This window comes from Taudactylus pleione, unplaced genomic scaffold (genome assembly GCF_031769625.1).
Source record: "Taudactylus pleione unplaced genomic scaffold, aTauple2 ptg000133l, whole genome shotgun sequence".
In the NCBI taxonomy this organism is placed as follows: Eukaryota; Metazoa; Chordata; class Amphibia; order Anura; family Myobatrachidae; genus Taudactylus; species Taudactylus pleione.
This window is the reverse complement of record NW_028284535.1, coordinates 850,001-875,198: the sequence shown is the minus strand read 5'-3', so window position 1 is coordinate 875,198 and position 25,198 is coordinate 850,001. Positions and strand designations below refer to the sequence as shown.

At 44.7% G+C, this 25,198-nt stretch overlaps 2 protein-coding genes across 3 annotated transcripts in view; one reads left to right on the top strand and one right to left on the bottom strand.

Annotated features, from left to right (window-relative positions):
* The window catches only part of LOC148523439 (uncharacterized), a 35,961-nt gene extending 16,225 nt beyond the window's left edge, over nucleotides 1-19,736 (bottom strand). For both annotated transcript variants that reach the window (XM_088473227.1, XM_088473226.1), the window contains exons 1-4: nucleotides 19,607-19,736; nucleotides 17,261-18,165; nucleotides 14,428-14,813; nucleotides 13,487-13,647 (exon numbers count right to left, since the gene is read on the bottom strand). In XM_088473227.1, coding sequence (XP_088329353.1) covers nucleotides 13,487-13,647; nucleotides 14,428-14,813; nucleotides 17,261-17,483 — 770 coding nt within the window. In that variant the 5' untranslated portion in view covers nucleotides 17,484-18,165; nucleotides 19,607-19,736. The remainder of the gene's footprint in view (nucleotides 1-13,486; nucleotides 13,648-14,427; nucleotides 14,814-17,260; nucleotides 18,166-19,606) is intronic.
* Nucleotides 19,575-25,198, top strand: part of LOC148523438 (uncharacterized) — a 70,656-nt gene continuing 65,032 nt past the window's right edge. Inside the window, exon 1 of the mRNA XM_088473233.1 lies at nucleotides 19,575-19,708. The gene's annotated coding sequence lies outside the window, so the exon portion shown is untranslated. The remainder of the gene's footprint in view (nucleotides 19,709-25,198) is intronic.

Here is a 25,198-nt window from a genome sequence, read left to right as displayed (position 1 = left end):
TATAGTGAGGGTCACAGGTACTGTTTATCACATAAACACTATGGTCAGCACCACTCAGCGCCCTATAGTGAGGGTCACAGGTACTGCTCATCAAATAAACACTGTGCTCAACACCACTCAGGGCCCTATAGTGAGGGTCACAGGTACTGCTTATGAAATAAACACTGTGCTCAACACCACTCAGCGCCCTATAGTGAGGGTCACAGGTACTGCTCATCAAATAAACACTGTGCTCAACACCACTCAGGGCCCTATAGTGAGGGTCACAGGTACTGCTCATCAAATAAACACTGTGCTCAACACCACTCAGTGCCCTATAGTGAGGATCACAGGTACTGCTCATCACATAAACACTGTGCTCAACACCACTCAGCACCCTATAGTGAGGGTCACAGGTACTGCTCATCAAATAAACACTGTGCTCAACACCACTCAGTGCCCTATAGTGAGGATCACAGGTACTGCTCATCAAATAAACACTGTGCTCAACACCACTCAGCGCCCTATAGTGAGGGTCACAGGTACTGGTCATCAAATAAACACTGTGCTCAACACCACTCAGCGCCCTATAGTGAGGGTCACAGGTACTGCTCATCAAATAAACACTGTGCTCAACACCACTCAGCGCCCTATAGTGAGGATCACAGGTACTGCTCATCAAATAAACACTGTGCTCAACACCACTCAGCGCCCTATAGTGAGGGTCACAGGTACTGCTCATCAAAAAAAACTGTGCTCAACACCACTCAGCGCCCTATAGTGAGGGTCACAGGTACCGCTCATCAAATAAACACTGTGCTCAACACCACTCATCGCCCTATAGTGAGGATCACAGGTACTGCTCATCAAATAAACACTGTGCTCAACACCACTCAGCGCCCTATAGTGAGGGTCACAGGTACTGCTCATCAAATAAACACTGTGCTCAACACCACTCAGCGCCCTATAGTGAGGGTCACAGGTACTGCTCATCAAATAAACACTGTGCTCAACACCACTCATTGCCCTATAGTGAAGGTCACAGGTACTGCTCATCAAATAAACACTGTGCTCAACACCACTCAGCACCCTATAGTGAGGGTCACAGGTACTGCTTATCACATAAACACTGTGCCCAACACCACTCAGCACCCTATAGTGAGGGTCACAGGTACTGTTTATCACATAAACACTATGGTCAGCACCACTCAGCGCCCTATAGTGAGGGTCACAGGTACTGCTCATCAAATAAACACTGTGCTCAACACCACTCAGGGCCCTATAGTGAGGGTCACAGGTACTGCTTATGAAATAAACACTGTGCTCAACACCACTCAGGGCCCTATAGTGAGGGTCACAGGTACTGCTCATCAAATAAACACTGTGCTCAACACCACTCAGGGCCCTATAGTGAGGGTCACAGGTACTGCTCATCAAATAAACACTGTGCTCAACACCACTCAGGGCCCTATAGTGAGGGTCACAGGTACTGCTCATCACATAAACACTGTGCTCAACACCACTCAGCACCCTATAGTGAGGGTCACAGGTACTGCTTATCACATAAACACTGTGCCCAACACCACTCAGCACCCTATAGTGAGGGTCACAGGTACTGTTTATCACATAAACACTATGGTCAGCACCACTCAGCGCCCTATAGTGAGGGTCACAGGTACTGCTCATCAAATAAACACTGTGCTCAACACCACTCAGGGCCCTATAGTGAGGGTCACAGGTACTGCTTATGAAATAAACACTGTGCTCAACACCACTCAGCGCCCTATAGTGAGGGTCACAGGTACTGCTCATCAAATAAACACTGTGCTCAACACCACTCAGGGCCCTATAGTGAGGGTCACAGGTACTGCTCATCAAATAAACACTGTGCTCAACACCACTCAGTGCCCTATAGTGAGGATCACAGGTACTGCTCATCACATAAACACTGTGCTCAACACCACTCAGCGCCCTATAGTGAGGGTCACAGGTACTGCTCATCAAATAAACACTGTGCTCAACACCACTCAGTGCCCTATAGTGAGGATCACAGGTACTGCTCATCAAATAAACACTGTGCTCAACACCACTCAGCGCCCTATAGTGAGGGTCACAGGTACTGGTCATCAAATAAACACTGTGCTCAACACCACTCAGCGCCCTATAGTGAGGGTCACAGGTACTGCTCATCAAATAAACACTGTGCTCAACACCACTCAGCGCCCTATAGTGAGGATCACAGGTACTGCTCATCAAATAAACACTGTGCTCAACACCACTCAGCGCCCTATAGTGAGGATCACAGGTACTGCTCATCAAATAAACACTGTGCTCAACACCACTCAGTGCCCTATAGTGAGGATCACAGGTACTGCTCATCAAAAAAAACTGTGCTCAACACCACTCAGCGCCCTATAGTGAGGGTCACAGGTACCGCTCATCAAATAAACACTGTGCTCAACACCACTCATCGCCCTATAGTGAGGATCACAGGTACTGCTCATCAAATAAACACTGTGCTCAACACCACTCAGCGCCCTATAGTGAGGGTCACAGGTACTGCTCATCAAATAAACACTGTGCTCAACACCACTCAGTGCCCTATAGTGAGGGTCACAGGTACTGCTCATCAAATAAACACTGTGCTCAACACCACTCATTGCCCTATAGTGAAGGTCACAGGTACTGCTCATCAAATAAACACTGTGCTCAATACCACTCAGCGCCCTATAGTGAGGGTCACAGGTACTGCTCATCAAATAAACACTGTGCTCAACACCACTCAGCGCCCTATAGTGAGGATCACAGGTACTGCTCATCAAATAAACACTGTGCTCAAAACCACTCATCGCCCTATAGTGAGGGTCACAGGTACTGCTCATCAAATAAACACTGTGCTCAACACCACTCATCGCCCTATAGTGAGGATCACAGGTACTGCTCATCAAATAAACACTGTGCTCAACACCACTCAGCGTCCTATAGTGAGGGTCACAGGTACTGCTCATCAAATAAACACTGTGCTCAACACCACTCAGCACCCTATAGTGAGGGTCACAGGTACTGCTTATCACATAAACACTGTGCCCAACACCACTCAGCACCCTATAGTGAGGGTCACAGGTACTGTTTATCACATAAACACTATGGTCAGCACCACTCAGCGCCCTATAGTGAGGGTCACAGGTACTGCTCATCAAATAAACACTGTGCTCAACACCACTCAGGGCCCTATAGTGAGGGTCACAGGTACTGCTTATGAAATAAACACTGTGCTCAACACCACTCAGCGCCCTATAGTGAGGGTCACAGGTACTGCTCATCAAATAAACACTGTGCTCAACACCACTCAGGGCCCTATAGTGAGGGTCACAGGTACTGCTCATCAAATAAACACTGTGCTCAACACCACTCAGTGCCCTATAGTGAGGATCACAGGTACTGCTCATCACATAAACACTGTGCTCAACACCACTCAGCGCCCTATAGTGAGGGTCACAGGTAGTGCTCATCAAATAAACACTGTGCTCAACACCACTCAGTGCCCTATAGTGAGGATCACAGGTACTGCTCATCAAATAAACACTGTGCTCAACACCACTCAGCGCCCTATAGTGAGGGTCACAGGTACTGGTCATCAAATAAACACTGTGCTCAACACCACTCAGCGCCCTATAGTGAGGGTCACAGGTACTGCTCATCAAATAAACACTGTGCTCAACACCACTCAGCGCCCTATAGTGAGGATCACAGGTACTGCTCATCAAATAAACACTGTGCTCAACACCACTCAGCGCCCTATAGTGAGGATCACAGGTACTGCTCATCAAATAAACACTGTGCTCAACACCACTCAGCGCCCTATAGTGAGGGTCACAGGTACTGCTCATCAAAAAAAACTGTGCTCAACACCACTCAGCGCCCTATAGTGAGGGTCACAGGTACCGCTCATCAAATAAACACTGTGCTCAACACCACTCATCGCCCTATAGTGAGGATCACAGGTACTGCTCATCAAATAAACACTGTGCTCAACACCACTCAGCGCCCTATAGTGAGGGTCACAGGTACTGCTCATCAAATAAACACTGTGCTCAACACCACTCAGCGCCCTATAGTGAGGGTCACAGGTACTGCTCATCAAATAAACACTGTGCTCAACACCACTCATTGCCCTATAGTGAAGGTCACAGGTACTGCTCATCAAATAAACACTGTGCTCAATACCACTCAGCGCCCTATAGTGAGGGTCACAGGTACTGCTCATCAAATAAACACTGTGCTCAACACCACTCAGCGCCCTATAGTGAGGATCACAGGTACTGCTCATCAAATAAACACTGTGCTCAAAACCACTCATCGCCCTATAGTGAGGGTCACAGGTACTGCTCATCAAATAAACACTGTGCTCAACACCACTCAGCGCCCTATAGTGAGGATCACAGGTACTGCTCATCAAATAAACACTGTGCTCAACACCACTAAGCGCCCTATAGTGAGGGTCACAGGTACTGGTCATCAAATAAACACTGTGCTCAACACCACTCAGCACCCTATAGTGAGGGTCACAAGTACTGCTCATCAAATAAACACTGTGCTCAACACCACTCAGCGCCCTATAGTGAGGATCCCAGGTACTGCTTATCAAATAAACACTGTGCTCAACACCACTCATCGCCCTATAGTGAGGGTCACATGTACTGCTTATCACATAAACACTGTGCCCAATACCACTCAGCGCCCTATAGTGAGGGTCACAGATACTGCTCATCAAATAAACACTGTGCCCAACACCACTCAGCGCCCTATAGTGAGGGTCACAGGTACTGCTCATCAAATAAACACTGTGCTCAACACCACTCAGCACCCTATAGTGAGGGATCCAGGTACTGCTTATCAAATAAACACTGTGATCAACACCACTCAGCGCCCTATAGTGAGGGATCCAGGTACTGCTTATCAAATAAACACTGTGCTCAACACCACTCAGCGCCCTATAGTGAGGGTCCCAGGTACTGCTTATCACATAAACACTGTGCCCAACACCACTCAGCACCCTATAGTGAGGGTCACAGGTACTGCTTACCACATAAACATTGAGCTCAACACCACTCAGGGCCCTATAGTGAGGGTCCCAGGTACTGCCTATCAAATAAACACTGTGCTCATCACCACTCAGCGCCCTATAGTGAGGATCACAGGTACTGCTTATCACATAAACACTGTGCTCAACACCACTCAGCGCCCAATAGTGAGGATCACAGGTACTGCTTCTCAAATAAACACTGTGTTCAACAGCACTCAGCACCCTCTAGTGGGGGTCCCAGGTACTGCTTATCACACAAACACTGCTCAACACCACTCATCGCCCTTATAGTGAGGGTCACATGTGCTGCTTATCAAATAAACACTGTGCCCAATACCACTCAGCGCCCTATAGTGAGGGTCACAGGTACTGCTCATCAAATAAACACTGTGCTCAACAGCACTCAGCACCCTATAGTGGGGGTCCCAGGTACTGCTTATCACACAAACACTGTGCTCAACACCACTCATCGCCCTATAGTGAGGGTCACATGTACTGCTTATCACATAAACACTGTGCTCAACACCACTCAGCGCCCTATAGTGAGGGCGCTGAGTGGTGTTGAGCACAGCAGCGCCCTCACTATAGGGCGCTGAGTGGTGTTGAGCAGCACTCAGCGCCCTATAGTGAGGGTCCCAGGTACTGCTTATCACATAAACACTGTGCACAACACCACTCAGCACCCTATAGTGAGGGTCACAGGTACTGCTTATCACATAAACACTATGCTCAACACCACTCAGCACCCTATAGTGAGAGTCACAGGTACTGCTCATCAAATAAACACTGTGCTCAACACCACTCAGGGCCCTATAGTGAGGGTCACAGGTACTGCTCATCAAATAAACACTATGCTCAACACCACTCAGCACCCTATAGTGAGGATCACAGGTACTGCTCATCAAATAAAGACTGTGCTCAACACCACTCAGCGCCCTATTGTGAGGGTCACAGGTACTGCTCATCAAATAAACACTGTGCTCAGCACCACTCATCGCCCTATAGTGAGGATCACAGGTACTGCTTATCACATAAACACTGTGCTCAACACCACTCAGCGCCCTATAGTGAGGGTCACAGGTACTGCTTATTAAATAAACACTGTGCCCAACACCACTCAGCGCCCTATAGTGAGGGTCACATGTACTGCTCATCAAATAAACACTGTGCTCAACACCACTCAGCGCCCTATAGTGAGGGTCACAGGTACTGATCATCAAATAAACACTGTGCCCAATACCACTCAGCGCCCTATAGTGAGGGTCACAGGTACTGCTCATCAAATAAACACTGTGCTCAACACCACTCAGCGCCCTATAGTGAGGGTCACAGGTACTGCTCATCAAATAAACACTATGCTCAACACCACTCAGCGCCCTATAGTGAGGATCACAGGTACTGCTCATCAAATAAACACTGTGCTCAACACCACTTAGCGCCCTATAGTGAGGGTCACAGGTACTGCTCATCAAATAAACACTGTGCTCAACACCACTCAGCGCACTATAGTGAGGGTCACATGTACTGCTCATCAAATAAACACTATGCTCAACACCACTCAGCGCCCTATAGTGAGGATCACAGGTACTGCTCATCAAATAAACACTGTGCTCAACACCACTCAGCGCACTATAGTGAGGGTCACATGTACTGCTTATGAAATAAACACTGTGCCCAACACCACTCAGCGCCCAATAGTGAGGGTCACAGGTACTGCTTATCACATAAACACTGTGCTCAGCACCACTCAGCGCCCTATAGTGAGGGTCCCAGGTACTGCTTATCAAATAAACACTGTGCTCAACAGCACTCAGCACCCTATAGTGGGGGTCCCAGGTACTGCTTATCACACAAACACTGTGCTCAACACCACTCATCGCCCTATAGTGAGGGTCTCAGGTACTGCTTATCACATAAACACTGTGCTCAACACCACTCAGCGCCCTATAGTGAGGGTCCCAGGTACTGCTTATCACATAAACAATGTGCCCAACACCACTCAGCGTCCAATAGTGAGGGTCCCATGTACTGCTTATCACATAAACACTGTACCCAACACCCTATAGTGAGGGTCACAGGTACTGCTTATCACATAAACACTGAGCTCAACACCACTCAGCGCCCTATAGTGAGGGTCCCAGGTACTGCTTATCAAATAAACACTGTGCTCAACACCACTCAGCACCCTATAGTGAGGGTCACAGGTACTGCTCATCAAATAAACACTGTGCTCAGCACCACTCAGCACCCTATAGTGAGGGTCAGAGGTACTGCTCATCACATAAACACTGTGCTCATCACCACTCAGCGCCCTATAGTGAGGGTCACAGGTACTGCTTATCACATAAACACTGTGCTCAACACCACTCAGCACCCTATAGTGAGGGTCACAGGTACTGCTCATCAAATAAACACTGTGCTCAGCACCACTCAGCACCCTATAGTGAGGGTCAGAGGTACTGCTCATCACATAAACACTGTGCTCAACACCACTCAGGGCCCTATAGTGAGGGTCACAGGTACTGCTCATCAAATAAACACTGTGCTCAACACCACTCATCGCCCTATAGTGAGGATCACAGGTACTGCTTATCACATAAACACTGTGCTCAACACCACTCAGCGCCCTATAGTGAGGGTCACAGGTACTGCTTATTAAATAAACACTGTGCCCAACACCACTCAGCGCCCTATAGAGAGGGTCCCAGGTACTGCTTATCAAATAAATAAACACTGTGCTCAACACCACTCAGCGCCCTATAGTGAGGGTCACATGTACTGCTCATCAAATAAACACTGTGCTCAACACCACTCAGGGCCCTATAGTGAGGGTCACAGGTACTGGTCATCAAATAAACACTGTGCTCAACACCACTCAGGGCCCTATAGTGAGGGTCACAGGTACTGCTCATCAAATAAACACTGTGCTCAACACCACTCAGCGCACTATAGTGAGGGTCACATGTACTGCTTATGAAATAAACACTGTGCCCAACACCACTCAGCGCCCAATAGTGAGGGTCACAGGTACACTGTGCTCAACAGCACTCAGCACCCTATAGTGGGGGTCCCAGGTACTGCTCATCACACAAACACTGTGCTCAACACCACTCATCGCCCTATAGTGAGGGTCTCAGGTACTGCTTATCAAATAAACACTGTGCCCAATACCACTCAGCGCCCTATAGTGAGGGTCACAGGTACTGCTCATCAAATAAACACTGTGCTCAACAGCACTCAGCACCCTATAGTGGGGGTCCCAGGTACTACTTATCACACAAACACTGTGCTCAACACCACTCATCGCCCTATAGTGAGGGTCTCAGGTACTGCTTATCACATAAATTCTGTGCTCAACACCACTCAGCGCCCTATAGTGAGGGTCACAGGTACTGCTTATCACATAAACACTGAGCTCAACACCACTCAGCGCCCTATAGTGAGGGTCCCAGGTACTGCTTATCAAATAAACACTGTGCTCAACACCACTCAGCACCCTATAGTGAGGGTCACAGGTACTGCTCATCAATAAACACTGTGCTCAACAGCACTCAGCACCCTATAGTGGGGGTCCCAGGTACTGCATATTACACAAACACTGTGCTCAACACCACTCATCGCCCTATAGTGAGGGTCACATGTACTGCTTATCAAATAAACACTGTGCCCAATACCACTCAGCGCCCTATAGTGAGGGTCACAGGTACTGCTCATCAAATAAACACTGTGCTCAACAGCACTCAGCACCCTATAGTGGGGGTCCCAGGTACTGCTTATCACACAAACACTGTGCTCAACACCACTCATCGCCCTATAGTGAGGGTCTCAGGTACTGCTTATCACATAAATACTGTGCTCAACACCACTCAGCGCCCTATAGTGAGGGTCCCAGGTACTGCTTATCACATAAACACTGTGCCCAACACCACTCAGCGTCCAATAGTGAGGGTCCCATGTACTGCTTATCACATAAACACTGTGCTCAACACCACTCATCGCCCTATAGTGAGGGTCACAGGTACTGCTTATCACATAAACACTGAGCTCAACACCACTCAGTGCCCTATAGTGAGGGTCCCAGGTACTGCTTATCACATAAACACTGTGCTCAACACCACTCAGCGTCCAATAGTGAGGGTCCCATGTACTGCTTATCACATAAACACTGTGCTCAACACCACTCATCGCCCTATAGTGAGGGTCACAGGTACTGCTTATCACATAAACACTGAGCTCAACACCACTCAGTGCCCTATAGTGAGGGTCCCAGGTACTGCTTATCACATAAACACTCTGCTCATCACCACTCAGCGCCCTATGTGCTGCTAGTAACTTTAAGTAATCTTTCCATTACCTGTTAGAGGAGCTTATACTGTGATACTTATTTCCCAGGTGCTGAAGCCCTTTGTTGCTCTTATACTTTGGGTGAGAAAATGTATAGTAGTATAAAGATCAGCCTGTCTCCTTCACACAATGGATGCAGCCATTTTGTGGGCTAAACTAACAGTCATGGGACTACAGCCTATCAGTTCACCAGGAATGAGTATTAGTCAAGCCTCACAAATATTAGTTAGGCCTTATGCTAGCATTACTCTGTAACATAATGCTAGCAATACTCTCTAGAATTACATTAGCATTACTCTGCAGCATTATGTTAGCATTAGTCTGTAGCATTACTCTGTAGCATTACGCTAGCATTACTCTGTAGCATTACGCTAGCATTACTCTGTAGCATTACTCTGTAGCATTACGCTAGCATTACTCTGTAGCATTACGCTAGATTTACTCTGTAGCATTAAGTTAGCATTACGCTAGCATTACTCTGTAGCATTACTCTGTAGTATTACTTTGTAGCATTACGCAAGCATTAGTCTGTAGCATTACTCTGTAGCATTACGCTAGCATTACTCTGTAGCATTAAGTTAGCATTACACTAGCATTACTCTGTAGCATTAAGTTAGCATTACACTAGCATTACTCTGTAGCCTTACTCTGTAGCATTACACTAGCATTAGTCTGTAGCATTACTCTGTAGCATTACGCTAGATTTACTCTGTAGCATTAAGTTAGCATTATGCAAGCATTAGTATGTAGCATTACACTATCATTACTCTGTAGCATTAAGTTAGCATTACTCTGTAGCATTACTCTGTAGCATTAAGTTAGCATTACACTATCATTACTCTGTAGCATTAAGTTAGCATTACACTAGCATTAGTCTGTAGCATTAGTCTGTAGCATTAAGTTAGCTTTACACTAGCATTAGTCTGTAGCATTACTCTGTAGCATTACGCTAGCATTAGTCTGTAACATTACACTAGCATTACTCTGTAGCATTACGCTAGCATTACTCTGTAGCATTACGCTAGCATTACTCTGTAGCATTACACTAGCATTAGTCTGTAGCATTACACTAGCATTAGTCTGTAGCATTATGCTAGCATTACTCTGTAGCATTAAGTTAGCATTACGCTAGCATTAGTCTGTAGCATTAAGTTAGCATTACGCTAGCATTAGTCTGTAGCATTAAGTTAGCATTACGCTAGCATTAGTCTGTAGCATTAAGTTAGCATTACTCTGTAGCATTACTCTGTAGCATTAAGTTAGCATTACACTAGCATTACTCTGTAGCATTACACTAGCATTACTCTGTAGCATTAAGTTAGCATTACTCTGTAGCATTACTCTGTAGCATTAAGTTAGCATTACACTATCATTACTCTGTAGCATTACAATAGCATTAGTCTGTAGCATTAGTCTGTAGCATTAAGTTAGCATTACACTAGCATTAGTCTGTAGCATTACTCTGTAGCATTACGCTAGCATTAGTCTGTAACATTACACTAGCATTACTCTGTAGCATTACGCTAGCATTACTCTGTAGCATTACGCTTGCATTACTGTGTAGCATTACACTAGCATTAGTCTGTAGCATTATGCTAGCATTAGTCTGTAGCATTACGCTAGCATTACTCTGTAGCATTAAGTTAGCATTACGCTAGCATTAGTCTGTAGCATTAAGTTAGCATTACGCTAGCATTAGTCTGTAGCATTAAGTTAGCATTACGCTAGCATTAGTCTGTAGCATTAAGTTAGCATTACTCTGTAGCATTAAGTTAGCATTACACTAGCATTAGTCTGTAGCATTACCCTAGCATTACTCTGTAGCATTACACTAGCATTACTCTGTAGCCTTACTCTGTAGCATTACACTAGCATTAGTCTGTAGCATTACTCTGTAGCATTACGCTAGATTTACTCTGTAGCATTAAGTTAGCATTATGCAAGCATTAGTATGTAGCATTACACTATCATTACTCTGTAGCATTAAGTTAGCATTACTCTGTAGCATTACTCTGTAGCATTAAGTTAGCATTACACTATCATTACTCTGTAGCATTAAGTTAGCATTACACTAGCATTAGTCTGTAGCATTAGTCTGTAGCATTAAGTTAGCATTACACTAGCATTAGTCTGTAGCATTACTCTGTAGCATTACGCTAGCATTAGTCTGTAACATTACACTAGCATTACTCTGTAGCATTACGCTAGCATTACTCTGTAGCATTACGCTAGCATTACTCTGTAGCATTACACTAGCATTAGTCTGTAGCATTACACTAGCATTAGTCTGTAGCATTACGCTAGCATTACTCTGTAGCATTAAGTTAGCATTACGCTAGCATTAGTCTGTAGCATTAAGTTAGCATTACGCTAGCATTAGTCTGTAGCATTAAGTTAGCATTACGCTAGCATTAGTCTGTAGCATTAAGTTAGAATTACTCTGTAGCATTACTCTGTAGCATTAAGTTAGCATTACACTAGCATTAGTCTGTAGCATTACCCTAGCATTACTCTGTAGCATTACTCTGTAGCATTAAGTTAGCATTACTCTGTAGCATTACTCTGTAGCATTAAGTTAGCATTACACTATCATTACTCTGTAGCATTAAGTTAGCATTACACTAGCATTAGTCTGTAGCATTAGTCTGTAGTATTAAGTTAGCATTACACTAGCATTAGTCTGTAGCATTACTCTGTAGCATTACGCTAGCATTAGTCTATAACATTACACTAGCATTACTCTGTAGCATTACGCTAGCATTACTCTGTAGCATTACACTAGCATTAGTCTGTAGCATTACGCTAGCATTAGTCTGTAGCATTACGCTAGCATTACTCTGTAGCATTAAGTTAGCATTACGCTAGCATTAGTCTGTAGCATTAAGTTAGCATTACACTAGCATTAGTCTGTAGCATTAAGTTAGCATTACGCTAGCATTAGTCTGTAGCATTAAGTTAGCATTACTCTGTAGCATTACTCTGTAGCATTAAGTTAGCATTACACTATCATTACTCTGTAGCATTAAGTTAGCATTACACTAGCATTAGTCTGTAGCATTAGTCTGTAGCATTAAGTTAGCATTACACTAGCATTACTCTGTAGCATTACGCTAGCATTAGTCTGTAACATTACACTAGCATTACTCTGTAGCATTATGCTAGCATTACTCTGTAGCATTACGCTAGCATTACTCTGTAGCATTACACTAGCATTAGTCTGTAGCATTACACTAGCATTAGTCTGTAGCATTATGCTAGCATTACTCTGTAGCATTAAGTTAGCATTACGCTAGCATTAGTCTGTAGCATTAAGTTAGCATTAGTCTGTAGCATTAAGTTAGCATTACGCTAGCATTAGTCTGTAGCATTAAGTTAGCATTACTCTGTAGCATTACTCTGTAGCATTACTCTGTAGCATTAAGTTAGCATTACACTAGCATTACTCTGTAGCATTACACTAGCATTACTCTGTAGCATTAAGTTAGCATTACTCTGTAGCATTACTCTGTAGCATTAAGTTAGCATTACACTATCATTACTCTGTAGCATTTAGTTAGCATTACACTAGCATTAGTCTGTAGCATTAGTCTGTAGCATTAAGTTAGCATTACACTAGCATTAGTCTGTAGCATTACGCTAGCATTAGTCTGTAACATTACACTAGCATTACTCTGTAGCATTACGCTAGCATTACTCTGTAGCATTACGCTTGCATTACTCTGTAGCATTACACTAGCATTAGTCTGTAGCATTACACTAGCATTAGTATGTAGCATTACGCTAGCATTAGTCTGTAGCATTACGCTAGCATTACTCTGTAGCATTAAGTTAGCATTACGCTAGCATTAGTCTGTAGCATTAAGTTAGCATTACGCTAGCATTAGTCTGTAGCATTAAGTTAGCATTACGCTAGCATTAGTCTGTAGCATTAAGTTAGCATTACTCTGTAGCATTAAGTTAGCATTACACTAGCATTAGTCTGTAGCATTACCCTAGCATTACTCTGTAGCATTACACTAGCATTACTCTGTAGCATTAAGTTAGCATTAGTTTGCAATACTTGGAAACTTGTTTTACCAGTCAAAGTGATCCTGAAAACCTCCTATGCCAGACATGGTGCTAAAATAATTGTAAACATTTCTCTCCTTTGCTCTGGAAGACGTGCGCTCAGACCCACGGGTCAGCACGACCTCTCTCTTGTTGCATCGTATTCTCCCCACAGTGAGATCCACATTGAGCTGGGAATAAAGGAATTACATAGTGAGTCATTTGTCTCCTCTAATAAGTATTCAACATCCCGGCAGACGGGATGCCCACGGTCTAAACACCGGCGCTGGAATCCCCGACAGTGCCGTGATGTCCGACATGCAAGCTCCCTGACAATTGGTCACCTTGGCTCCCAAATAACGTCACCAATAGCATTCCCACAATACCCCAGGTACCAGCTCTTCATGAAAAATATAAGGTCTGTTGAACTTCAGCTTATCGTTATCCAACCACATCCTTTACGAAACCCCATGCCTATAACCATTGTTATTGTATTCTCCCAAATTACTCTCACATTGCCCATTCCTATAGAATAAACCCGGCCTGTTGTAATTGTAAGGGGGAAAAAAATGAAGTTTGTCTGTAGTTTGTTATAACTCTGTGTTTCAAAGGGGATATGTCACTGATTTCTTAAAATACATACAACCTCTTTCCTCCTAAACACAGTCCACCCAATCCCTACAGCTGGTGGTGGCAGCTGACTCCACAGTCATAAGCCCACCGTGCACAGGGAGGGTGTGACATCACGAAGGTGCACTCCAGTCCTCTTTTGCTAGCTTCTGATTGGCTGTAAGAGGTGATGCCACAGCCAATAGGATTCCTACATCTGACACTAGGCAGGTAGGGAGGCTTATAGAAAAGTACAAGGCTTTGTGCCCTGTCCCTAGAAAAAGGTTTTATGTTCTCAATGTGCTTAGTTAAACCCCCCCCCCCACCTACGTCGGACACCATAATAATGTTTATAGATGTACCGGCACTTGCTGGAGTTGAGGGAAATGTGGATGCCTTCCAGTAAAGGCAGCATGAACGGACTGCAGCACCCGAGGAAGGTCTGTGCCAAACGTCCTCAGGATCACAGAAAACTGCCGCCCTTGTTGGTGCAGACTTTGTAACAGGTGGAAGAAGGCAGGAAGGATCCAGTTATAGCACTTTCCATCCTCTTCCCTCTGTGCAAACACCCCGTCAGCTTCTCCTTGCCACTCCAGCAGCTTTATATGTTGATTAAAGACCTCTTTGAACGGTTGTCCTATCTCAGTGTCCACAAAGTTCACATCACGCCCAAAGTGAGTATAATAGTTGATGGCGTCCTCGCATGGAGGTCTCACCGAAGGTTGATGGCTTAGCCATTGCCATTCACCTGGAATGAAACTATATTATTAGCCTAGATATCAAGCTATGTTCCTAAATGTAAGCATGCCAGCACTAGCAGAATGTTGACCTCACCCTTTTTGCATGGGCAATGTCTCCTTGGAATTTTTTTTAAGTGGTCAATAATGTGCATCTGGTATGCGTCCAATCAACAGCTGTTCTTCTGATGACAGTCCCTCATTGGAAATCTCCCCAGGAACCATTCCTAAATATACAATGGCCCTCATTCAGAGTTGATCGCTAGATACAAGCGGTCGCTCTGAATGAGGGCGGCCGCTTGTGGAGTGAATTGCGGCCTCCTAGTCGCTAGCTAAGCTGTGTTACCACCCACAGCTCTAGCGAGCGACCAGGTTGATGGTCGCGATGGTCAGGACCATCGCGACCATCGGGGCTTGCGACGAGACCCTAAGGTTGGGTCTCGGCAAGCCCCAGGGAGCTTCCTGCTCTGATCGAGCAGGAAGCTCACCACTGACATCATTGCTGATGTCAGTGGGGCCGCCCCCAAACGGCAAGCGTTCTGTCGGGAACGCCTCCATTTGGCCGGCCACCCCCCCTGCCCACCTCCCAAACGGGGCGAGCTGTCAATCACCATCGACAGCTCGCCCCCTTTGGTGCGAGACCAGTAGTGAAGGTGCGCCCGTCGCTAGCTGGGTCTCGCGCATGCGCACGTCGGAGCCGGCTCCGATGTGCGCATGCCCAGTGGGCAAATATCGACCCGGTTGCGAGCGCTCAGCACTTGCGACCAGGTCTGAATAAGGCCCAATGTCCTGGTGTAGCAGTTCCCAGGTACACCCTCCCTTCATCAAGGCAGTAATATGCATGGCTCAGCGCCAAAGTATACACTTTTTAGTTAATGGTGTTGCTATTATTTGGAGTTTGCATTCACAATGTTGACAATGGCAGAATATTGACATGACAATGTGAACATTGTGAATAATGACAACAGAATGTCAACAGCCATTTTTTTTTTTTTTTACTATTTTAGGCCAGGGTTTGTCTTAGGGCGTGATTAGTTTTAGGCGGACTGTTTATTTCCCATCAAACACATTCTAAGACATATATGGAGTTTTACACAATGTTTTCTGCACAAACAGGGGGAGATGTACTAAGCTCTGGAGTGATAAACTGCCAGCCACTCAGCTCCTGCCATGTCACAGGCTGTGTTTGAAAAATATGACAGGAGCTGATTGGTTGGTACTTTATCACTCTCCAATTTATCACTGTCCAGAGCTTAGTACATCCCGCTCATAGGAAGTTATGTACTAAATTGAAATCACCAATCAGTTATATGGCTGGTTTTGACTTATAACTGACTGGCACTTTAAATCTAACTGCAAAGTCGCTGGAATTACACCGGTTCCATAATTTGGAAACGTATTACATAACCCCCTGTAGAATCTTTTTGTTGCAAATTGTGATTTTTTTTTTTGTACTGTGCATGGACACAAAAGAAATGTGTACACATTAGACTGCATTTTACACTTATAACTTACGCTAAAGGGTCTGACGAACGATGGGGGAAAGGTGCAAGCATTGGCCGAGCACAGTGAGGGTGTGTTCATGCAAATGATAATGACGTTCGGTGGCCACTTCTGATTGGCTGAGTGTGTCTCAATCGTTCTCATTGATACAAATACTATTAATAGCGTGATCGCTACAATCTATTTGATATTTGTAAACAGACTGTAGAACTAAAGCTGATTCCCTTTTAATATTCAAAGGTAAAGTCACTGAACATTTGTATTTAATTGAAGATTTAGTACTTTCTTTTCTACTTCCATCTGTATAGGATTTTAATTTCACAAAGTAAATTCAGTTCAGTAAAGTACAATATTGTGTACTGTAGCTAGCAATTACTGATAATACTGATAAGCCAGATCTATCGGCGCAAACCGGGCGCATATATAACTGTTTTCTACAGTCGTAAAACTGGCTCATATATTTTCAGATGTGTCCAGTTCTGCAAAGTGCGCAAAATGCGTCCACCTCTACATCAATCACAAAGCCACACCGCAGTGAGGCGCTAATGCGTACTAGACATGCTCCCCGTCTCCCTGCACAGAAGGGTCGACCTGGACCAGGAGACTGAGTGCCAAGCGTGTCCTTAGCATGTGCTGAGCGACTCTCCAGGCTCCTTGCAAGACAGGTGCTATTGGGGTAGCGACAGTACCAACCCCCAGTCCTTGCTTCCTGGGGAACGGCACCGCTCACACTAACCTAATTACGGCCCTGCGCCAAAGTGACACATGTGAAATGTTATACAACTCTAAAACATTCAATAATAAAAGAACACAATAATAATAATCAATTTATACAATAAATAGACACATTGAGAATCAGTAAGAGTTTGAATGAACATTTAACAGTGTATATGATCCAATGAAAGGGGTGGGAAAAGATTAGGGTGCACCAATAGGCTAGAGGCGAGGAACCTACCTGCGTCACTTATCTGCCCCCAGGCTACGGTGCTCAGGTATGAGTTTAGTGCTGCCCTCAGCCCTTGACCTGTAGCCGCATCTGATACCAGGATGGTGTTATTCAAATCCAGATGAATAATTAATTTCCGTCCCTTCGGCGGCAGGAGGATGGGAAGGCTTGGCTGGGTGCTGCCATCTTCCTCTTCTCTATTAGTGGTCTCATTACAAACGGCGCTATTCATGATCAAATCGAAGCAATTTTATCCTCTCACTTTGCAATAATGTAACGCTTATGTTTCTTTTATTGTCTAACTTATATATGTTATCTTTTGTAACTGACTTAGATATGATTCAGATTGAGGCACTTATTGACCTTTAACATGTGTATTATATAAAAAAAAAGTAAGTCATTCAAATAATGGTCTTTATATATAATATAGTTCAAGTATTACGTGCATCAACACAAAGTGTTTGGAAAATATATTTGACCTTTTATCTGACACTCAAAGATACAAAACAATGCGCAATATATCAAGAGTTATATCAAGTAAAAAAAATCCTAAATGCTTTATTTCTGGGTATAAAGCAGAATGTCTAACCTGCGAGCTTTAGTCGTTTTAAATCCTCTCTAAACACAAATCTTACGTCGAGCAGATAATCTGACGTGATGTTCATTAATATTGCTGGGGAACTGGATGGAAGGCACAAATGCTATCGCTGCAGCCTGTTTGTTCTGTGCACTGTGGATTCTATGTACCGTGCAGGTAATTTAGATTAACGGAACCTAAATCCCCAAATCTGTTGTTTACATACAGAGCGTACAAACGCCAGGCTCCAAATTAAGTGGTTTTAGAGAGCAAACTTTTAATTTGTAATTCTACACAGCATTTCTGTATTGTACAGGTGATTTCTGATTCATTAAATCTGCAAGAGAAGAAAATAAACAGGAATCAGCTTACTAAATGTTACAAATATTATATTACTTTGTAGGATATAATGTAATAAGTCAGGAGCCAGTGATATATATATATATATATATATATATATATCACACTTGCTAACTTTCTGGCTTTTCTTTTCGGGAGGGGGCAGCCAGGTCTGCAGAAGGTGGGGGGGTGGGGGGTAGTGGAGCGGCATAGGTGAGCATTGCGGAGGCGTGATTATGTCCCCCGTCCCTCGCTGTACAAGATTACGCCATTGTAAAGCAGGGCTATAACGACACGATTTTATCCCGAGTCGTGTCATCGGCTGCCCACGTCACTTAGGAAGTGGGTGGCGCGCCAGCTCTAGGAGATTTGAATACTCTTCTGGGAGAGCAGGCAAGTCTGATATATAAATGCAATAAGCGTTTTGGCCATGATGTGCTGTTTCAGCAACATAACTAGTTTTTTTGCTCAACCCATAGACGTGCGCAGGAAAATTAGCGCTTTGTTAAGCTCCTACTATAATAGGGGGTTATGTGAGCAGCCAAAGGATTTAACATTTCCCAAGCCTTGCGTGTTATATACGCTGGATCGCGGGATGTTCAGTGGCACCTCGCCACTAATCAAATGGGCTCCGTACTATTTTAAAATCGCTATTAGGACAAAAATAGACTAACAGTGAATTACTAATTGCTATTATGAATACTGCAAATTATGGGTTATTGTATTGTTAATACAACAGGCCAATAATGTCACTTCCAGCGAAGGCTACAGAAGATTTCCTGCTACAAGACATAGGATGACATTCTGAAGTCTGGCGCATCTGTTGCCGCAATTATCGCCCGGCCGCCGCTGCCTGCTTACTACCTTGCGCTATTGCGAGTATCCGCCCGTCTATGCCAAAGATCCGTCCGCCTTCATGCGAAAGGCCGGTCCGAACACATAATTAGTGTCGCCACTTACACCCAACCCATCTCCGCCATAACTCTCCAAGCAAGTGCGGAAATCGGGCGTATACAACCGCAATACTCGGGACGAGATGGATCAGTTCCGTGCGCTCACATGGTTCCCGCCAAAAACCGCCCATTTCATAGAATGAGTGACGGACAAATCGTACTTTCACTCTCTGTGTACGTGCGTATGAGCGTTCTGACGTATGCGCAATCTGAGATTGCTTTCTACGGCGCATGCGCAGCGCACGAATTCGTTCTTGCGTCCAACTCAGAATCAGCCCCAGAATGCATTGCATAATAATAATACATGGTACGCAACATTTTAGACATGCAAAATGGAAACAAAATAAGCTCCGCCTCCCGACCGCCCACAAACCCGCCCCTTTTAAGTACACCCCGCCCCTCTGTACAGTTAGGGGAGTGGGTACAGGGATCCCCGGAGCAGCGGAGGGCTGTGGGTACAGGGATCCCCGGAGGAGGGTTTCTTGCCTTTCGTTGTGTACAAATGTCACCCAGATCCTGACACCTCTCCTGGCATTCCCCACACGATGATGGCGCTGCCCAGGCACGCTAGCGGCTTCTCACTTCCGGGTAACTTCCGTGTGATACAAGGGAAAAGTGCTTGTGGGTTGTTGTTTTTTTTCCTCAACAAACTTTATTGAATCATGCAAGGGAATTCTGTGCAACTCCCTTACAGAGCCCTGGAGCCACTTTTGCAATGAGAAATTAATAATACACTAAGGAAGTGACCAGTATATGTAAAATACAAGATGATACTTTATGAAAAGAGTTATCTTGTGACAGTCTGTGGGCTTTCCTCCCATTACTACAAAGGGCTAAAGGGGACAATTAAGATTTTACTAGGCTTAGCACATTTAGGGGTCTATTTACTAAGCAGTGTTAGGAGACAGAGTGAAAAGTGATCAGAAAGTGATAAGGTGCCAGCCAATCAGCTCCCAACTGTCATTTTTCAAACACAGCCTGTGAGATGACAGTTGGGTGCTGATTGGCTGGAACCTTATCACTTTCTTATCACTTTTCACTCTGTCTCCTAACACTGCTTAGTAAATAGGCCCCTTAGTGGTGAAGCCTATTATGGCAGCATATCTGGGTTAAATAAAGGATGTTCACAATAACGTCCCCAAAATGTTTAAAAAATAAATATTAAAATAATTTTTTTCAAAAACCACACAACAGCCAACTGCTCCGTTTTTTCCACAAATGCTCCGGGATATCTTGGTCCCTGATATTCTAAACTGTATCGAATTATTATTTGGGTGCTTTGAGGGTGTTTTATGTTTTTCAAATATTTTAAATTTTTTAATATATTATATTCCATTACCACCGGAAAGTTTTCTGGGGATTTAAGCTGGGAGAGAGAAGCAGGCGGCTTTAGTTGTCACACGCCACAGGAGACAGCTGTGCCGGGCGCAGATGCGCGTACGTCTTTTGCTGCAGCCTTGTCTGCTGCTTTATGCTAATGCCGCAGCTGATTCTGATCATACTGAGACGCCCACTTTCAGCAGCGCTATCCTGTCTCAGTGTGGTTTACACGTCTCCTATCCATTGCACTATCAAAGCTTGCACCAGCCAAATGGGAGGGGCAATTTCTCCATCAGACTTTGGTGTCCTGTGTCAGCTGTATTGCATCTTTAGAAGCAGCGCTGTCAACGACACATCTGGCTAGCCACCACCCACAGCTCTTGCGTTCAAATATACGTTCTGCATCTACCTGCAGTAGCCTCGGACACTGTGGCGCATCTATAATGAGTTAAGGGTGTGTGGTGCACAGGGGCCAAGGGGGGGGGCCCACACCGCACATCCTGCACCCATATAATTATTATGCTTACCTCTACGGAGTCCCACGTCGGATGGTTCTGCAGACTTTAATCATCGGGAAGATAGAGCTGGGCCCCCTCTTCTCTTAAAACGTCCCTGCACGGGCGCATGCACAGTACTTCTAACACAGTACTTCTAACATTGGCCAACACATGGGCCCCTCCTCTCTTAAAACGACCCTGCTTGGATGCATGCACAGTACTTCTAACATCGGTCACCTGGGTGCATATTGGCATTGTGTGCAGTTAGTATGCACCTCTGAATCAGGCCCTATGTATGCTAGTGCCTAATTATCAAGGCGTAATAAATAGACCCCTTAGGGCCGTATTCAATTAGCGGCGATAATATTGACCGACTATCGGCCGATTTTTATCGCACTCGCGATGATTTATTGCACTTTTAGGGTTAAATTTACTAAAGTGAGACTTTTTAAAAGTGAGTTTTAGAAGAGATGTTGTCCATAGCAACCAATCAGATTCTAGCTATTGTCTTCTAGAAGGTGCTAGTTAAATGTTAAGTAGAATCTGGTTGGTTGCTATGGGCAACATCTCTTCTAAGACTCACTTCTAAAAACTCTCACTTTAGTAAAGTTACCCCTTCTGGGGTGGTTTTCAATTAGATTCGCACCCGCAATAAAGTTTCGCTTGCCAGACATTTTGCCTACATCGCGTGTTTTAGCCGCGGAAACTTATCGTGCGCGCACCCACTATTCACCGTATTCAATTCCAAAAGACGCAAAAACTGAGACACGCAAAGTCAGAACAGGCGAAAAGTGGTGTCAGAATAGGGGAAATCAGCCTGAACCCCCCAATAAGCTGCAGAAACATTGGGGATCAATGTAGTAGTCCCCGATTAGTCCTAATTAAACTGTTTGGGGTACTTAAGTTCGCACAATTACCACTAATTTGCGTCTTTGCACAAGTGTGAAGAATGGCATAAAGCTGTATTTTTTGTAGGAAATAAGTAGTCCTGTCAAATTTGGGGTACCTGAAAATGGGTGCAAGAATATTTTAATGTCTCTAAAGATATTATTGCGAATTTCCACCCACATAAATGCACCTGCAATCCCAAAACTACTTGACCCCTTTTTAGAGCACCCCCAGAACCGTATTTTGCTAGTTTGCGAACTTGTCCCCCCACTTTGCACTTTTTCACCCCAAACTTCAATGCACTTTTTTGGGGTGTTCATAAGTTTTTTTTAGGATATTTGTGACGCAGTTATCCATTGGGGGGGCTGTCCCAAGGGTTCTGAGGACCTCATTCAGAGTCGGTCGTTGCGGCCACACGGTTGTACGCCACCGATGTTCGCTAAACTGCGCATGCATAAAGTACGCAATGCGCGTGCACAAACTAGCGGCTACGATCAGAAATTTCTCTCTCCTTGAACACAGCCAGGTCGGTAGTTTGAGTGACAGATTGAGGCATTTGTGGGTGGTAACAGGGGAAGGTGCTTGAAAACGGGGGAGTGGAGATCCGAACGCAGGCGTGCCTAATTATGCGAACGGCGTTTTATGGGAGTGCATAATTAACAAAGTAGTGTCATGGCACACGTGACAGGGGAGGTTTTACACTGACATGATCGTAGTGCTTAAGAGAGGGTATGGTCAACCTTAAGCTCTACGACCAGTTCCGATGGTTTCCGATGCTCGCGATTAATCCTTACATGGCCGGAGATGACGTGTAATGCGTACGAGATCTGGGCGTTTTTTTAGTGATCCGACCGCATCCTCCCCTTGGTCGGCCAGCTAACGATCCGACCTTAGGGACGCAACATGCGTGTGCATCATTTGCATATCCGGACCCTTTTCCAGAACGACCGTGCGGCCGCAACGACCGACTCTGAATGAGGTCCTGAGTGCTTTCCCCCCTTTGCACCCCCAAACAAATATTTTTCGCCTATTACATTGCATTGCGTTTCCGCGTAAGCGAAAAGCGGATGGGATTGAATACGGCGATACTTTTCCGACAGACGAAAAGTCGCAATCGGCGATACTTTTTTGCGAATCTTGGCTTTTCGATTCTAATTGAATTCGGCCCATAGTGAGAAGCAGGAGAAAAGTTTTCTCCATCTCAGACCTCGAGAAAAAAAAATGCAAAATCCCTATTTTTGCCTAAATATGTTTGTATTTCTTTCAGAACCCTTTGGACACCCCCCTAATGATAAATTACTACAACATTTTTTCGTAAGTTGCATACTTTGTCGAAAAACGAAAAAAAACGTTGAAAATGAGTTTAAAGTATTGGGTCTGGTTTTTCGGGGGGCCGTATGAACGCGACAAGTGTTTTAAACATCGCACGTGGCCGCAGCAGGCGTTTTTTTTTTACGGTTTTTATCGCCGCTAATTGAATACAGCCCTTAGTCCTTTACTCTTAATCAAAAGACATGAGTTGTAGTACACCTAAATACCAGCTTGTGGTAGGGGCACCTTAAGAATAGAGCAGCTTTAAAAGGACTTTCTGTCACTAGATGCCAGTTATTTATTAATTGCATTGTACAGTACATCTTGCGACAATTGCCAAATATACACAATATTCCTTATAGGTCAGCTCTGCGCTGATTGGCCATGTTTTTATATTTTCTAGGATTTGACATGTTGACCTAGGACATGACAACAAGCCAAGGCTGACTTCTGGATGCATCTGTATTCATTATAAAGAGTACTGTACATGGCATAGTCTATTACATTATCTGATGATATAATTATATGGCTAAAAAGCACAAAACAAAAAACTAACGTATTTATAAAAAATTGCAGTATGGCAGCAAAAGAAATAAGCAAATACATTAACGTAATATAAAGATGGAAACTCCATTTAAGGTTTGTCACGATGTGTTGGTGTATATTAGAAATAAGGATTACAGCTGAAATACATAAGTGGACCTGTAATTGGGTGTAAGGTACACATCACAAGCTTTCCAATGACGTAGAGCAAAGTAATTGAGATTATATGATAAACAGACGATAACAGGTTCTGGCTATCAAAGGAGGTGTGTAAACCCCTAAACACTTCCATCCTACAGGTTTTATTATCTCATAATATCTGCTATACAAACAGAACTGCTACCTGCGTGCTAAATACACGATAAGACTATGTGCTGTCACAGAATTAACTCCTGCATTGCCAAGGATCAAAGGACGCCCTACCGATAGTATCTCACATAACTCCCACTTATTACAGAGGTGTTTTCCCCTTCTTCGTAGACTGCGTCGGTGTGATGTAATTGCGCACACTTCTACAGTGACATCATAGACCCAGTGTTACCAAACTTTCTAGGACATTAAAATCCATTTTGGGTTTACTTCTGTCCAGTGACAAATAAGATATTTATGTTCCATAAGACATAACTGAAACGAGAAAAGTTGCTCGGATTAAAACAAGTTTATATTTATTACCTATACACATATTATTAATAAATTACTATTAAATGATCACCAGCGTCTGTGGGAAACAGAATGCAGTTGTTTTTCCTATGAGTAATAAACAGGAATTAACCAAACAGCTAAGCACTTTGGTTTGGGATGTGGGGGAAATGATGTGCAGCTGTATCTGGGGGTTGTCTTGCCTTTCTGAATAATAATTGTGTGGAGTTTGTATGTTCTCCTCCTGTTGGTTTCTGCCAGGTGCTTCGGTTTCCACCCACAATGCAAAAACATACTGATAGGTTAAATGGCTACAGTGGCGTCACAAGGGGGAGTGCGGGCCGCACCGGGGTGTCACCCGCCGAGGGGTGACACCAAAGTGCCGACTCCTCCTCAGTAACAGGAGCCGGGTGCTGCACTGTATCATTACTTGCAGCACTCGGCTCCTTACAGAGTGAGGGAGCCTGCACTGCACATAGACTGGTCCCGGGGGGCAGTCCGCATCTCTGGACCCCCGGAGTGACTAAAACTGAGGTTCGGGCCATGAGGCCGCACCCCCTACCCGCGAGGCCACGCCCCCTTTTTAAACTTTTTTACTATACTCTCCGCGGCCTGCACCGGGTGTCAAAAAGATGAGTGACACCACTGATTGGCTTCTGGCAAAAAATACCCCTAGTGTACTGTATATATGTGTGACAGGGAATATACTGTAGAGCATAATTGCCTACTCTACCAGAAAGGCCGGGAGGCTCCTGGAAATCGGGTGGCGCTCTGGGCCACCTGTAAGAGAAGATGTCCCTGGCCACGCCCCCCTGCTGTGAGGAGGAAGCCGACCTGGCAGCCAGACAGTCAGTCAGCATGCTGTAGAGCAGGGGTGGGG